At 40.1% G+C, this 14403-nt stretch overlaps 1 protein-coding gene across 2 annotated transcripts; it reads left to right on the plus strand.

Moving 5' to 3' along the window:
* Positions 1–2704: 2704 nt before the first annotated feature.
* Positions 2705–12614, plus strand: fzd4 (frizzled class receptor 4). 2 transcript variants are annotated; one of them, XM_077541777.1, is made up of 6 exons: positions 2705–3296; positions 5594–5731; positions 5837–6220; positions 7783–7928; positions 8338–8585; positions 9918–12614. In XM_077541777.1, exons 1-6 carry the CDS (start codon positions 3033–3035, stop codon positions 10334–10336), a joined length of 1599 nt encoding a protein of 532 aa, XP_077397903.1. In that variant the 5' UTR covers positions 2705–3032; the 3' UTR covers positions 10337–12614. The 2 variants fall into 2 exon arrangements, with proteins under 2 accessions (XP_077397903.1, XP_077397904.1); XM_077541778.1 differs by having other exon boundaries at positions 5840–6220.
* The last annotated feature ends 1789 nt before the right edge of the window (positions 12615–14403 follow it).

Consider the following 14403-nt stretch of genomic DNA (forward strand, 5'->3'; position numbering starts at 1 on the left):
TTGCATGCTGCTCATGTGAACCTACCATCAGTGGATTCACTCAGATTGCTTCGGTGTCCTCAAGTGCCCGGCAGAAAAACCGAAAGCCGTCTTCTTCCCACATGAAGTGTTTGACACACTTTGACGGTATATTTACAGAGTGCAATTCGTGGCCCACTGCATGCAGTCACTATCAATTACCAAGTCAACATAATCATAATATTTATGATGTATCGCAGCTAGCCAAGTGTCATCAGACCAATGTGATGCCCTCCAACATGTGATTGCTGGTTTGCTTTGTTTGTGCTCAGAAGTAACATGGTCAGAAAATACACTCCTTGCTTATACCAAAACAAACACACGCAAATATTTGATAAAAATCAGAAAAACATATCCATGTCAAAAGCTTTTAAAATTCCAGTGCAGCAAATTGTGTTCCCTCTGTCTGAACTGAACAAACGATCATGTTTCATTGAACATTTGAATTAGATAGCCTTGCTAGCTCAATAGTTTTATTGCTGTTAGCGCAATGGTGATCATTAGCTTGCGCTTCAACATGCTGCCTCCTGTTATTCACACACAACTGTGAAAGGAAACTGTCTTGACTGGCTTGGACTGACAAAGTGCAGTTATCATTGACTACATTTACATGCATTCAATAACCATTTTCAACAGGCCATGTAGACACTCAAAAAACCCTGAATAAGACCCTGGTTACCATGTTTCTTACCTAAATATAAACGTTATTGAGTTACCTCCACTAAATGGAACATTAGTTTGTGATCTACGCATGCTTTAATCGCAAACAATCTTGGTATTTTGAGGAAAGGAACTACTTCTATTCATGGCGGCCATTTTACGTAGCCATTCGCCAAGCGAGCCGAATCTGAATACATTGATTTCTCCACAGCGTTTTCACATTATTTTCTGCCTACTGTGAAAAAGCCACAGTGTATAGTTACTAGTGTTGTTCCGATACCGATACTGGTATCGGCAGAGGTGCTGATACTGCATTAAAACAGTGGTATCGGTATCGGTGACTACTCACAAGTAACATGCCGATACCATTAATTCCAAAGCTAATATAGGATTTAGGATGCAGCATTTTGTGTCTTGCTCGTGCACGACATTCACTGATATGTGACATGATCACTGCATGCCAATCTAAGATATCCTATTGGCCCTTGAATGCTCTTAACAAACGGCAGGACAGCTTTTTCCTGTTGAGGAAAAAAAAAAACTTAGGTATCGGTATGGTATCGGTATCGGCCGATACGGCAAAGCTGGGTATCGGTATCGGTATCGGTATCGTAACATGGAAATGACAATGAAATGTCCCTGCGTCGTGGTTTAGATCGGGATATGTTATAAGGGAGTAAATTTGTGTACTCACGCATGTAAAAGATTTATTCTGAATTTTTAATCAATTGGAATTTTGACCATAACGTGAATATTGACTGCATGTAAACATAGTCAAATTTTTTAAACCTACATTCATATTCTTCCTGTTTTTATCCTTTCCTTTGTCTTTCTGATGCATATACTTTTTTGTTGTTGTTTTATCTGTCATTTAAAAATTGAATTTCATTCAAAATGAGGCATTTTGGTCTCTCAAGTGTCATAAAAGAGCAGACTGGTTTAGCTTAAATATGTGAATCTGAATTCACTTCTTTCAAATTCGTGTGCATATTACACATGCTGTCTCACATATGCCCCTGATAACAATCAACTCCAGGGGCATCACAATCTATTGTTTCAGCTCAGTGCTAATTACTTTGGGTTTTGACCCTTGATTTAGCCGAAGGGGGTATGCTGATTGTGTGTATGCCTGCGTTGTTTGTGCGTGTGTGTGTGTGTGTGTTGGGTGAAGAGTGGTTTTCCTCTTGGGAGGTCATTGCTGCTGCCAATCAGTTGTCACAGTGGATTCCCACATCACTCCATTAATCCAGGGATGAAAACATTTGCTGTGTGATATGAAAGCAGCCTGCTGTTGCTGAGGTTTTCCAACATTAAGCAAAACTTCCTTTCAAACTCACTTATTTGCAGTTTGAAAACAGTTATTTTAAATCTCATTCTCACGCGAAAAGCTTGGCCTGCTATAAATATAAGCGCACTCCAATACAGTTAAAATAGTATTTGCAGGCTTCTAAGCTCTCAAATCAACAATTACATCTGGAATATGCATCATCTGAGTCAGAACTGTGCAAATCAGTCAAAATCTAACAAACAGATCCTCCCTGAAGGCCCCCCCACTCTTCACTGCTCCTTTCATGCTGGAAAGGTGAAGCCTTCTCCCAGGGTGCCACAAGCAAACAATACCTGTCCAGTATGTGCATTCATTGCAATGCAAAACAGATTTTCAGTGCTTCAGCATCACTTAAGCGCCTACTTTCAATTACAATGTCAAGGCCATTTAGAGGTGATGGCCCTTTAGAAAATGGGAGCTCAGTCTATACAGTTTTAGATTTAAAAGACTATTTTAAATATGAAATCATCTGCTTATTCTCGATTGAAAAGCCACTTTTCTTATCTCTTTCTGGTAAAATTCGTTATGCTTGATCACGTTAGAGAGAGAAACCCAATGATAGGAAACAAGGAGGTGAGGGAGTCTGATTGTTTTTTTTTGTTTTTTTTTTTACTACTGGACCCCGCCCCCCTGGTCCAGGGTTGGTCAAAGAAAGCAAAACTGAAGTGGGGCGTAAGGATTGGTTGGCTGTGAAGCGGACGGGTTGGATAGTCTCGCAGCAAACAGACACAATAAAGTTAGAAGCCGGTCGTCTGCAACTTGCAGGCGCAAAAGCTGGTCGCTGGATCTGGACCTTCACTCACGGATTTGAACGGAATCTACAAGGAAGAAATGTGGAATTTGCTTGCGCAGGTTTTAGGTGAAACAGGCTTTTAGATTCGTTTCACCGTTCTCTCTGGATATATGCATCTATTAAACACGCCAAATAGGTGACCAGCAGGGAGTGCGCGTTGGACAGTTCCAACTACTTTTTTTTTTGGGAAAGGAATAAGATTTCAAAATACGGCGACTCCGTTGTGGAGTGAGCATGCGGGGGATGATGGTGCCGCTCACTCGGGCAGTCCTGCTCCTCCTGTCCGGGCTCCTCTTTCCGCCGTGCATGGTTGACGGCTTCGGCGATGAAGTGGAGGAGATGACCTGCGACCCCATCCGGATCAGCATGTGCCAGGGCCTGGGATACAACGTCACCAAAATGCCCAATCTGGTCGGCAACGTGCTGCAGTCTGACGCCGAACTGCAGCTGACCACGTTCACGCCGCTCATTCAGTACGGCTGCTCCAGCCAGCTCAAGGTACGGCGCCCATATGCGACCCAGTAGTGTATTTATAAACAGACCGCAACAGAACAGCTTGTGAGAGCCGTGGCTGTTATATTACTCACGCGCACACATTTGAGGATGGAGACTCAAATAGCCAACGCTGGGTCCAGACTGTCTGTTGCAAGCCTGTGTGTGTGCATGTGCGTGCGTAGATGGAGGAAAGGCAATGCATGACAACAAAGAGCTGCCACCAGTAAAAGTATTCACGTTGATGGCACCACGAGGAGGAAGTACTGCATTAATTTAAACCAGAATGTTCATATCAGTCTAATTTCTAATGTAATGCCAATTTAGCCTCCTCTGCCAAACATCCTCACTCCACTTCTCCTCACTGGTTTGCACTGTACATCACTGATTCCCAAGCAAAGCAGGAAATTAAGTTTACATACTTCATCAATACATAATGTATCTTTTAGTGCTGTCACTATTGAATATTTTAGAATTGATTATTGTATCGATTATTCAATCGATTAAAAGATTTGGATTCATTTTAATCTTGTATTGCAAAATTGTTTTTCCTTGATTTCTGTTTATTAACCAGTGATTGGTGTTTATTTTGTAGATTGTATTCGTAAAGTGATTTAAAAAAGGGGGGGGGGTTGATGTGTTACAGTACTATGTTACAGGTTTGGTCATTGCGTTCCAAAGTAAAAACAGATGTTTGCAAATGTCTTATTTTGACTAAAGACGGAATATAGAATAAATAGACTACAGAAATCAGTGAACAATTACTGTTGATCAGATGAAATCGGAGGATTTGGACAATTTTACATGAAAAAAAGAATGGCTCCAAACAATCATTTGATTACTAAAATAGTTGTCGATTAATTTGATATTTGATTATTTGTCAATTAATCAATTCATTTTGACAACCCTATCATTTTTCATCTATTTATTTCACCGACATAGAGTGACAAACAAAACAATGAAATGTTTTTTCCATATAATATCTTGGGAAACCCAAAGTGTGTATAATTTTAGGCATTTTTGCGATTTTTATTCCATTTTTTACATGACTTTTTCTGGGGGGAGGGCGAAGGAGCTTGAGCGTCTTGTTATTGACAGGTGCTTGGACATAGGGCAAAACTGCTTTGAATGTGCCACAGTAAGCAAAGTGCTTCAAAAGACATTTGTGCTCAAATGTGTGAGGCAGACAGATAGAACAGGCACCGCAAACTCCACAGTCCTGCCCTGCTCCTGCTCAAAATTGCCCTGTAAGATTAGCCGTCACCCCCCTCCTACACACCGAAGAGGGAGGAAAGGTGAAAGGGAAACCATATCCCCTAACATTTGCTCTAATGGGAGGCTTCCTGGCAAATAACCAGGGCAGCTTCAGGCACTGAAGCGGCAGTGCTCAGTTTACCAACGGTCAGGGAAAACACCCTCGGCATTCTTCTGCCGTCGTTGCATTCAAACTATGTAAGTCGTGAAATCACAAATTGTTAAAACACAAACAATTATATAAGCATCATCATAAACAACTGATTTATTTTTATGTGCCACATAATACACGCAGTATCATTCAAGCACTCACTGCATTTGAGTATGGCGGTCAAAGTCATCGGTCCCAAACCATTCAGTGTGTATAAATGTAGACTTCATGAAACTTGACATTTTACCTCCTGACAAGAATCTGAAAGATCTTTAAAAAAAATACTTGAAACTCAAACCTTTCTACTCCTTAAAGGTGTCACACCATGATCATGTCTACCTGAAATGATAGAATGCAACCCCATTCTTGAAAACGTCTTTGAAACCCAGACATATAGATCTATTTCAAAACAGTTGCCATGGCACAGAAAATTGAGCCTTGGATTAAGGGGGATTATGGAGCATTACATGGCTCATGCCCCTTGTGTTTACTCCTCGGGTTGTTTTTTGGAGACGCAGAGTTATGTGTCTAACCTTGAAGCAGGTTGATGTTGGCTCTGGTTTCTTGACTCAAGTTTTTTTCATTTGTGCTATTATAAGTGGAAATGTTGACCTGCAGCGAGTAGACATGATGCAATGGTTTTGGATGACGCAATGGGGTACAGAATGGGTATCAAAACTAGCCTATAGAAGAGTTCAGATATCACCATTTATGGTAATAGCAGAGTTGCTTTCTACATCACTTATTGGGGGGGGAAAAGTCCATAGTGTCATAAGATTCACTTTTCTGTAAGGAAGCAGCAATTTGAAAATTCTTTGCTGCATTCCTTGGATCCGTTTTGGGAAGATTTTTGATACCCAATCTCTAACAGTAACTAGCAATTTGTCTTTTTCTCTAGTTCTTCCTGTGCTCCGTCTATGTGCCAATGTGCACGGACAAAGTGCCAATTCGCATCGGACCATGTGGCAGCATGTGCTTATCTGTCAAGAGAAAATGCCAGCCAGTGCTTCGTGAGTTTGGTTTCGATTGGCCAAATGTGAGTCAACAACCTTCACACATACTGCGAATACTGTGGAGAAAGTGACATTAGGAGCCTCTCTTTATACCACTATCATATATCATGTTCCATTTTGTTCCCAAGCAGGAGCTCAACTGCAGCCAGTTCCCGCCTCAGAATGACCACAACCACATGTGCATGGAGGGTCCAGGGGACGAGGATCCGCCTTATTACCGCCACCCTCTGCACCAGGAGGAGTGCCAGGCCTTGGGATCTGCACCCGACCAGTATACCTGGCTGAAGCAGACGGATAGCTGCGCACTCCAGTGCGGCTATGACAGCGGGCTCTACAGGCGCGGGGCCAAAGTGTTCACCGATGCCTGGATGGCCGTATGGGCTGTGCTGTGCTTCCTCTCGACCACTTTAACAGTCCTGACCTTTCTGTTGGATTCCCAACGATTCTCCTACCCTGAGAGGCCCATCATCTTCCTCTCGATGTGCTGCAATTTGTACAGTGTTGCCTACCTGGTAAGTAAATTCAGTGTACAATATGTAAGTTTACTTATTTAGTGTAGAAGCATTGCAGTGCTACGCCACCAATCTTAGTACTATTGTTTAATTTAAGGTCTCTTTGAAATACCGCCAAGCACAAAGAAGATAATTTTAATTGTGCAAAGGCTGGAAGCATTCGCACATATGTTATTCTTCATTCTGCTCCATTTGAATTTTCTATTTTATCCTGCTCAATTTTTTTTGACATGCTTCTTCTTCCACATTTCTCAACTGATTCTCACCGTTGCGGCTTCAACATATTCCAAACGTTCACAACAGACGAGCTAACATTTTTCAGGTTTCAAATATTCATAGTTGTCCCACAATTTCACATTTTTAACCAAAAACGATTCCCCATTCATTTCTATTTGACACATTCATTTTAACAGATTCACATCATTCCATTTGAAATTCAAAATATTTGGCTCATTCACTTCACCTTGGCAACAATTTTCAACATTCTGTTAACTCCCATGTATGAATAATTCCACTTTTTTTTTTTTTTTGACAAAATCTTGCAAATTTTTTTTTCTTTTTTTAAATTTATTTTTACCATGATCATTCCACATCTTTTAATATAATTCAGTATTATTCCACATTTTTTCACCAAAATCATTCAAAATCAAGCATTATTTCTTATTTTTAATCATATTCCACTCATTTCAACAATATCATTCTACATTTTTCACCAACATTTTGCTTTTTTTTTTTACCAGTAACATTCCACATCATTCCTTATCGCTGTGTGTCTATGAACATTATTTAATTTGATTCAATATCATTGCATGTGATTGCATATTTTTTCTTTCTGCATTCCAGCATTCACAAACAACTTCTCCATAAATTGCATTTTCTAGTTTCACTGATTATGTTTAATACCGGAGTAATAAATTCCAAGAAAACCATATGAAGCGGTGTGTATGTGTAATGGCCCAAATTTACCATGTTGGAAACTGAGATCCATGTGTGATGGTGGTAGTAAATGTGCATACTGTGGACAGTCTACAGTAATGCACTACAATTGAATGCAACATTCTGTACTACAGAGAAAAGAATGTGTGCAATAAGAAAAACAATCCACCCTTTCAATTGTTCCATTTCTCCTGCATTCAACGTCTAAGTAGCCACTAATGTTGAAGGGAGGAATTTACCGTATCTCACTCATATTATTGTTCAGCTTGGGTAGAGGTCAGTGCTTACAGAGTACATTTAGTCCATCTGGGAAGGAAGATTATTTAAAACAACTCTTGTTGTGCAGCTGCACCTAACATTGTTTTCAATGTGGATTATCAATTAAGATTGAACAGTTCCTTCTGTTCTTTATGCGTGTGGTGCCTTAGTGACACACAGCCAGGCTCAAAAACTAATTTAGTTATCATTTTGTCTGTAATGTGTTCCACCCATTAACATAACGTAATTGACATGGTCTTCTTAAGAGAATTGAATTTCACCATAATTGTAGAGACGTTTGGAATGAAAAGACAGATTGTTTTGCAATTGCTTTCCAGTTTAATCCTGCATTTTTATCTCCCCTGCAGGTCCGGTTGACTCTGGGTAGGGAACGTGTGTCATGTGACCTGGATGCCACCGAAGTTCCTATTCTAGTGCAGGAAGGACTAAAGAGCACCGGCTGTGCCATCGTCTTCCTCCTGCTCTACTTCTTTGGCATGGCCTCCTCTCTCTGGTTAGTGCGCGCACGCAAATCATCTCTTGTCGGACAACAATTGGAACACGAGACCAGCATCCTGTTTTGTTTAAAATCTTGCCATCCTGTTTCATAACCCCTGCACTAGATGGATGAATTCACACATATAAAAGGAACGAGGCTATTTTTCAAAAACTTGTTGTGCGGCTCTTGAAAAACACAGCTGAAAGTCTTCCTTTTGGATTTTGCCCTTGATTTCCCCTTTCCAGGAAATGCAAACCCAAAGGACTTAATTCTGGCTTTAAATATGACACCACCATCTGTTGTGTAACCCTTTACTATCTGCCGCCATGAAGAGCAACACAGAATTGCCATAGCTGCATTTACACTGTAAAAATATAACATCAAGCATTGTTTATTTGTCTTTTTTTGTCTCATTTTGTCACAGGTGGGTGATCCTGACCCTGACATGGTTCTTGGCTGCAGGATTAAAGTGGGGCCATGAGGCTATTGAAATGCATAGCTCCTACTTCCACATAGCAGCATGGGCTATACCGGCTGTTAAAACAATTGTCATTCTTATAATGCGATTGGTGGATGCTGACGATCTGACTGGCTTATGCTATGTTGGCAACCTACAGCAGGAGGCGCTCACGGGCTTTGTAGTGGCGCCGCTCGCGACATACCTTCTTATAGGTAAATACTAACTTTCTTACAATAAAGAGATTTATGACATTTGCTCTGCTATCAGTGACTACGTTCACATTCGTCTTTCACAGCAGTTTGCATTCCAGTCGTGAATTTCTCTCTTATCTATGATATACATTTATTTTTAACTCTAGATTTACCTTAAGTGGAGGTCAACCTTAAACACTTCTTGTCAACCTCACTAGTCTAAACATGACATTCTGATTAATATTACATTTGTGGAATATGAGTTATGAAGCAAAATCCAGCTTTTTTGTCCATCTCAGGGGGCGGCCATTTTGCCACTTGCCGTCGACTGAAGATGTCATCAACTTTGCTCAGGTCTCAGGTAACAACCAATCGCGGCTCATTTTCAGAAAACAGGTGAGCTGTGATTGGTCATTGCCTGAGCCCTGAGCAACATTGATGACATCTTCAGTTGACAGCAAGTGGCAAAATGGCCACCCCCTGAGATGGACAAAAATGGCTGGATGTTGCTTCATAACTCAAATTCCACAAATGTAATATTAATCAGAATCACAAACCAATCACAGCTCAATTTCAGAAAACAGGTGAGCTGTGGTTGATCGTTGCCTGAGCCCTGAGCAACATTGATGTCATCTTCAGTCGACATCAAATAGCAAAATGAGATGAGATGGACAAAAACGGCTGGATGTTGCTTCATAACTTACATTCTACAAATGTAATATTAACTAATTCACTCCCAGCCATTTTCACAGAAGCAGTCCCGTTCGCTCCTGGCTGTTTTACTCGATTTTGACTGATTTTGCAAGGCCCACAGAATATTGTGTTCTATTGCTATAAAAGCATGGAATCTATCAAAAGAAAGATTAAAGTCTCTTCTTTCATCAGGAAAAAAAAGTATGTTTCTATCTATTTCCGTTTTGCAGCAATTAGCATTAGAAGAGAGCTAGGTTTCATCAGTTTTCACAAATCTATTTAAAATTGCAAGTAATTTAGCCTTTTTTCAACATGGCCCTGGTTGATCTCCTTTGCTCTGCTGCCACCTGCTGGCCGTTTGTGTAATGACTACCATTTCTGCAACCGTTCTTTGCTGTTGAGAGGCTGCATCAAAGCCTTCTGTATGCTCTAGCATAATAAAAAAAACGTATAAATACGTCTTTGGGACACTTAAAACATTATTAAAAAAATGTATTTACACGTTATTGGGAGCAAATGAGTTAATCAGAATATCATGTTTAGACTAGTGAGGTCCCATATAACATGTTGTCTAGATTTTTATTTTTTTTTTGGGGGGGGGGCTGACTTCCCCTTTAACATAAATTGTAATCTAACAATGTGTTCCATATTGAACTGCAGGTACCCTATTCATCTGTGCTGGCCTAGTAGCACTTTTCAAGATTCGCTCCAATTTACAGAAGGATGGCGCCAAGACAGACAAGCTTGAGCGTTTAATGGTGAAGATCGGAGTGTTTTCCGTGCTCTACACAGTTCCAGCATCCACTGTGATTGGCTGTTACCTCTACCAACTTTCTCACTGGGGGGACTTCAAAGCCAGCACACAAGACTCGTACGTTGCATCAGAGATGCTTCGAATCTTCATGTCGCTACTCGTGGGCATCACCTCGGGCATGTGGATCTGGTCAGCGAAGACCCTTCACACGTGGCAACGGTGCTCCACCCGCTTAATCAAGGACAGCAGGGTGGGCCGAGGTGGCAAGCGGGGACCCGGCAAGGGTTGGATTAAACCTGGGACAGGCAACGAGACAGTGGTGTGAGGAGAAAGAATGCACAAGACTGGACTTGCTTCTTTATCTCACAGACGCTCACCCTGACAAATGGAGGATGTAATACAAACCACTGGATGTGAACGGCGCTGTAAAATGTTTCGGAGTCCACAAGCATGTCTATCTCTATGTTTCCAACAGTGGTTGACGTTTCCTTGGAGTTAGTGTTGGAGTTAAGAGAAAAGGGTGGATAGGTTCAAAAACTAGCAGCAACAGTAGCTCCTTGACCTCTCTCCAGACTTTTTCTAGCGGAGAGAAATGGAGAGTGGAGGCGAACGAGACAAAGCAGGCAGCATTGAATCATTGACATGAAAATTTGACACAAAATAAGCTGTGTAAGTGCCACGTCTACCTCTGCCTCAATTTTCTGCTCAGCAGCAGCAGAGTCTGAACCTGCTGGGTTCAATAACTCCTCTACCTTAAAGGCCTGCGAAGGCCATTGATGAGTCCATATACAGATGGTATTCACATACCGGCTGAGGTTTCCCAAAGAGCCTTGTGTCTTTTTGTATTAAATGGAAATGGGAAATGGAAAAGACATACCAGACCAAAACTTAGTGACACGTGTCAAATGGCCTTACATTTCTACATTTTAGCAACTTTTTTTTCTATTTACACCAATTGATAAATGCAGATTGTTGTATTGCTCTCAAATTTGGGGGATTACCAGCTTCACGGTGTAATAATGCACTATAATTAAAAATATGATGCGTCTGTGGCTGCCGCAAGTGCATTAATTTAAACAGCAAACTGATTCATGAAAACTCAATTGCATAGAAATCCTCTATGATATCTTCAATGAATCAGAGACTATGTCAACATGAAAATGGGTTGAGTTGACAACTTGAAATTACATTTCACAAAGATGCCAACAGACAGCGAATTATTTGGATAAGAAAACAAAAGTCTGAAGTTGCTTCTTGATAAATTCTTTTGTGAGAAGCTCAGCCTCTTCTAGAATATTATCATTACGGAGCCATCTTTTCTTCAATTATGTGCTCAGTCTCGTGGGAAACCAGGGACTGCATATGCTCACAGGTTAATGGACAGTCCAGGAAATCAAAACTGCCTTTTCAAAACATGAGTCAGAATTCAATGTTATTAGACAATCACTTGCCAAAAGACACAACATTCAATACTGTATACCATTATAGCACTGTATGCATTTAAACATAGTAGAGAAGTAATCTCATCCACTTACCATAGATAATCTATGACCATATAGTGATCTCACTTGTGGTAAAATGTCAGCAAAAATCAGTTCCAGTTTGACCTTTCAGAGTCAAGTGAATCATCCAAGTTCTATGTTCAAATGACGTATGTCAGGACTACATCGTGGCCATCCGAGACAATCAAGCCACTCCCAGAAAAAAAAGTTGTTCAATGCATTTGAGAATTGAAAAATCATCAATTCCCAAGTATCCCACTCACCATGTCTTAGTGCAGCATTCATCAATATGTACATGCTTAGTGTGTTTGCACGACAATCTTGCAAAGTGCTTGCGTTTCAGTGAGTCTTGGAATGTATATTTGTAATGTGTGTCACATTTAGTCTCGTACAAGCGAGAGTCAAACGTGGGGAATTCAAGTGCACAGGTATTTCATGTGCCATGTGAAACCAGATAGTGCCTCGCCTTGCTGTCACATGTATTTTGAGGTAAAGCTACAGAAGTAGGTGGGATATCAGTTTACAGACTTGTGTTGTGTCTTGGCCTATCAAGGGAAATGAGACCTTGTATATATTTCTAAATATTGTGGCGAACCTGAGAAGCCCGGAGCGGCCACCAGCGGTCCCCGGAGCAGCATACCTTGGCACCCTGATTAAATTTGCAAAGTCAAACAAACATTACATTGAGCTAAAGTGAATTAAGCAAAGCTCTCTGACCACCATCCGCCTGAGCTAATGCAGTTTCCCTTTTCTCATAATGTTTGGCGGCCACCTCCAGTATGACCGCACTGTGCCTCCCATGACGTTTCAAACAATAACAAAGTGGTTAAGTTACTCTAATGTGGGCCATGTTTAAAAAATGAAAAATAAAAATCACTCGCAATTAGATGTAAATTTTGAGATGCTCAAATATTAATCAATGTTGGATTTAGTTGACCATTGCTGATCTTAGCCTGTAAGATCTAAAAAGTCTGGAGAGATCATCAGTGTATTATAGGAAAAATGTTAATTTATCCTTGTAAAAAGTGACAGAATTTTTAAAACTTATTTAAATGACACTTTTGTATCAGAAGATGAATAAAAACGCTTTGGTTACCAAAATTTGATGTTTTGAGTACACATCTGTGTGTTTGTACATCCATGCTGGGGTTCTATATATAGCAGCAAATGTACAGTATTATAAGTCATAGTATTTGATGCCATTTCATAATGTCATCATCACGTATAAGCCACTAGAGTTCATTAAGAGTGAGAGTGAAACACGCACACCATACAGTAGAGTCCTTCCATCAGTACTTGTCACAAGAGTCGTGCTCTGTTAAACAATGCTGCCACCTCTTGTCTGATGAGAAAACAAGCAAGTCTGAAACTTTAATGATATTTTTACAACAGTGGGGTATATTTAATCCCCTGCTGTGTTTGGAAGTTTGCTCACTTAATAAGAAATTAACAGTCTACAATTTTTATGGCTCTTTGATGGTTACAGGCAAGCAGTCAAAATGTTGAGGAAAAAAACACTCACACACATTATATATTTTTGAGTGAAATAATTAGTGTATTATATATATAGTAAGTATCTCCCACAACTCAGCCAACTTCCTCACCAAGTGCAAATGTACAATATAGTTTGCTTGGGAACCAAATACTTATTTCTCCCGGTAGAGTATTGCTCCTATTTTATTAATCAACACCTATGCTGTGTTTTGTATGCATTAATGAACTCATTCACTGCCAGTCATTATAGAAAATTTTTACATTTCCAATACTCACGTGATATTACATTCAATAATTATATATAAACCGAATCTACCAAATAACAGAATAGACTCCCTACCTTTTTCCCCGTCCCATTCTTTTATGATTGACAGGAGAAAAATGTAGGTTTGCAAAAATACAGCCATTTCTCCCATAGACTCTGAAACTGTGTTTATTTCGTATAAAATGGGGCAATGATGTCATCTACCAGTGGTTGGGCATCAGTAAAGTTGTTTCCAAGTTTGATATTTACAGTGGAGCATGCTCAGATTCGCCCCCATTTAGCACCGCTCTAAAAAATACAATTGACAAGTATACTTGTCAAAGGCAGTGAATGAGTTAATAAGCAGACATAAAAAAAGGATTACATTATTATTATTATTTTTAGTGAGGAAAAAATAGCTTTTACAAATGCTGGTCTGTCATTCACATTACCCCAGTGCGGAGTTTTCAACACACACAAAGCCAAAAGACTTTGTTTGGCATGACATTTATCTGTAAAACAGATATGCACTAGATTAGCTCCATATAGGTGTGTGTGTGTGTGTGTGGGTTTGGGGGTTGTGGGAGTGTTGGTGAGGTGCTGGTGAGGGTTTCCAAATATCTGGGTCTCCAGGTCAGATTGCCTTCCTGTAATTTACTGTGACTGAATGAGTGTTTGTTTAAGGGCTCCCCTCAAAAGCCTGAGGTAAGAGCAAAGTGACAGCATCTACTGCTCTATTTTTTCCAGATGTGCCTCCATGTGCTCTTACAAACCATCACAAGCAAGTAAAGCATGTTCAAACAAAGGCTATACGTTGGGAAGTTGTTCTTATTAATATGAAGCAGTTGAAAACTCTCCCATTCACACATTCAAATACTTCTGGTTTAGGTATAGTACCTGCCTATGCTGGTTCAGGAAGCCTCAACTAGAGTTCAATGCTAATTTTTCCAACTTGAATTATCTGGCTCCAGTGGGTTACTCTTGTAAGGACGTTTGGACAATCAACGGCAATAACCAACAAAGAAATCATAAACTACGTTTGACTTACTATTTTATTTAAAAGTTATGTGGTTATTTTAGATAGAAAGCTGATTAACTATAAGAAAAGTTAGGAATGAGAATGGGAGAAGTATTAATTAATGGAGGTCAATT

This window comes from Festucalex cinctus, chromosome 13 (assembly GCF_051991245.1).
Source record: "Festucalex cinctus isolate MCC-2025b chromosome 13, RoL_Fcin_1.0, whole genome shotgun sequence".
NCBI lineage: Eukaryota > Metazoa > Chordata > Actinopteri > Syngnathiformes > Syngnathidae > Festucalex > Festucalex cinctus.

Excerpts from the sequence above, each read along its gene's own strand:
- fzd4 (XM_077541777.1), top strand. The coding sequence starts at position 3,033 with ATGCGGGGGATGATGGTGCCGCTCACTCGGGCAGTCCTGCTCCTCCTG. Across the intron at positions 3,297-5,593 it reads GCTGCTCCAGCCAGCTCAAG|TTCTTCCTGTGCTCCGTCTA; the intron begins GTACGGCGCCCA and ends CTTTTTCTCTAG. Across the intron at positions 8,586-9,917 it reads CGCGACATACCTTCTTATAG|GTACCCTATTCATCTGTGCT; the intron begins GTAAATACTAAC and ends ATTGAACTGCAG.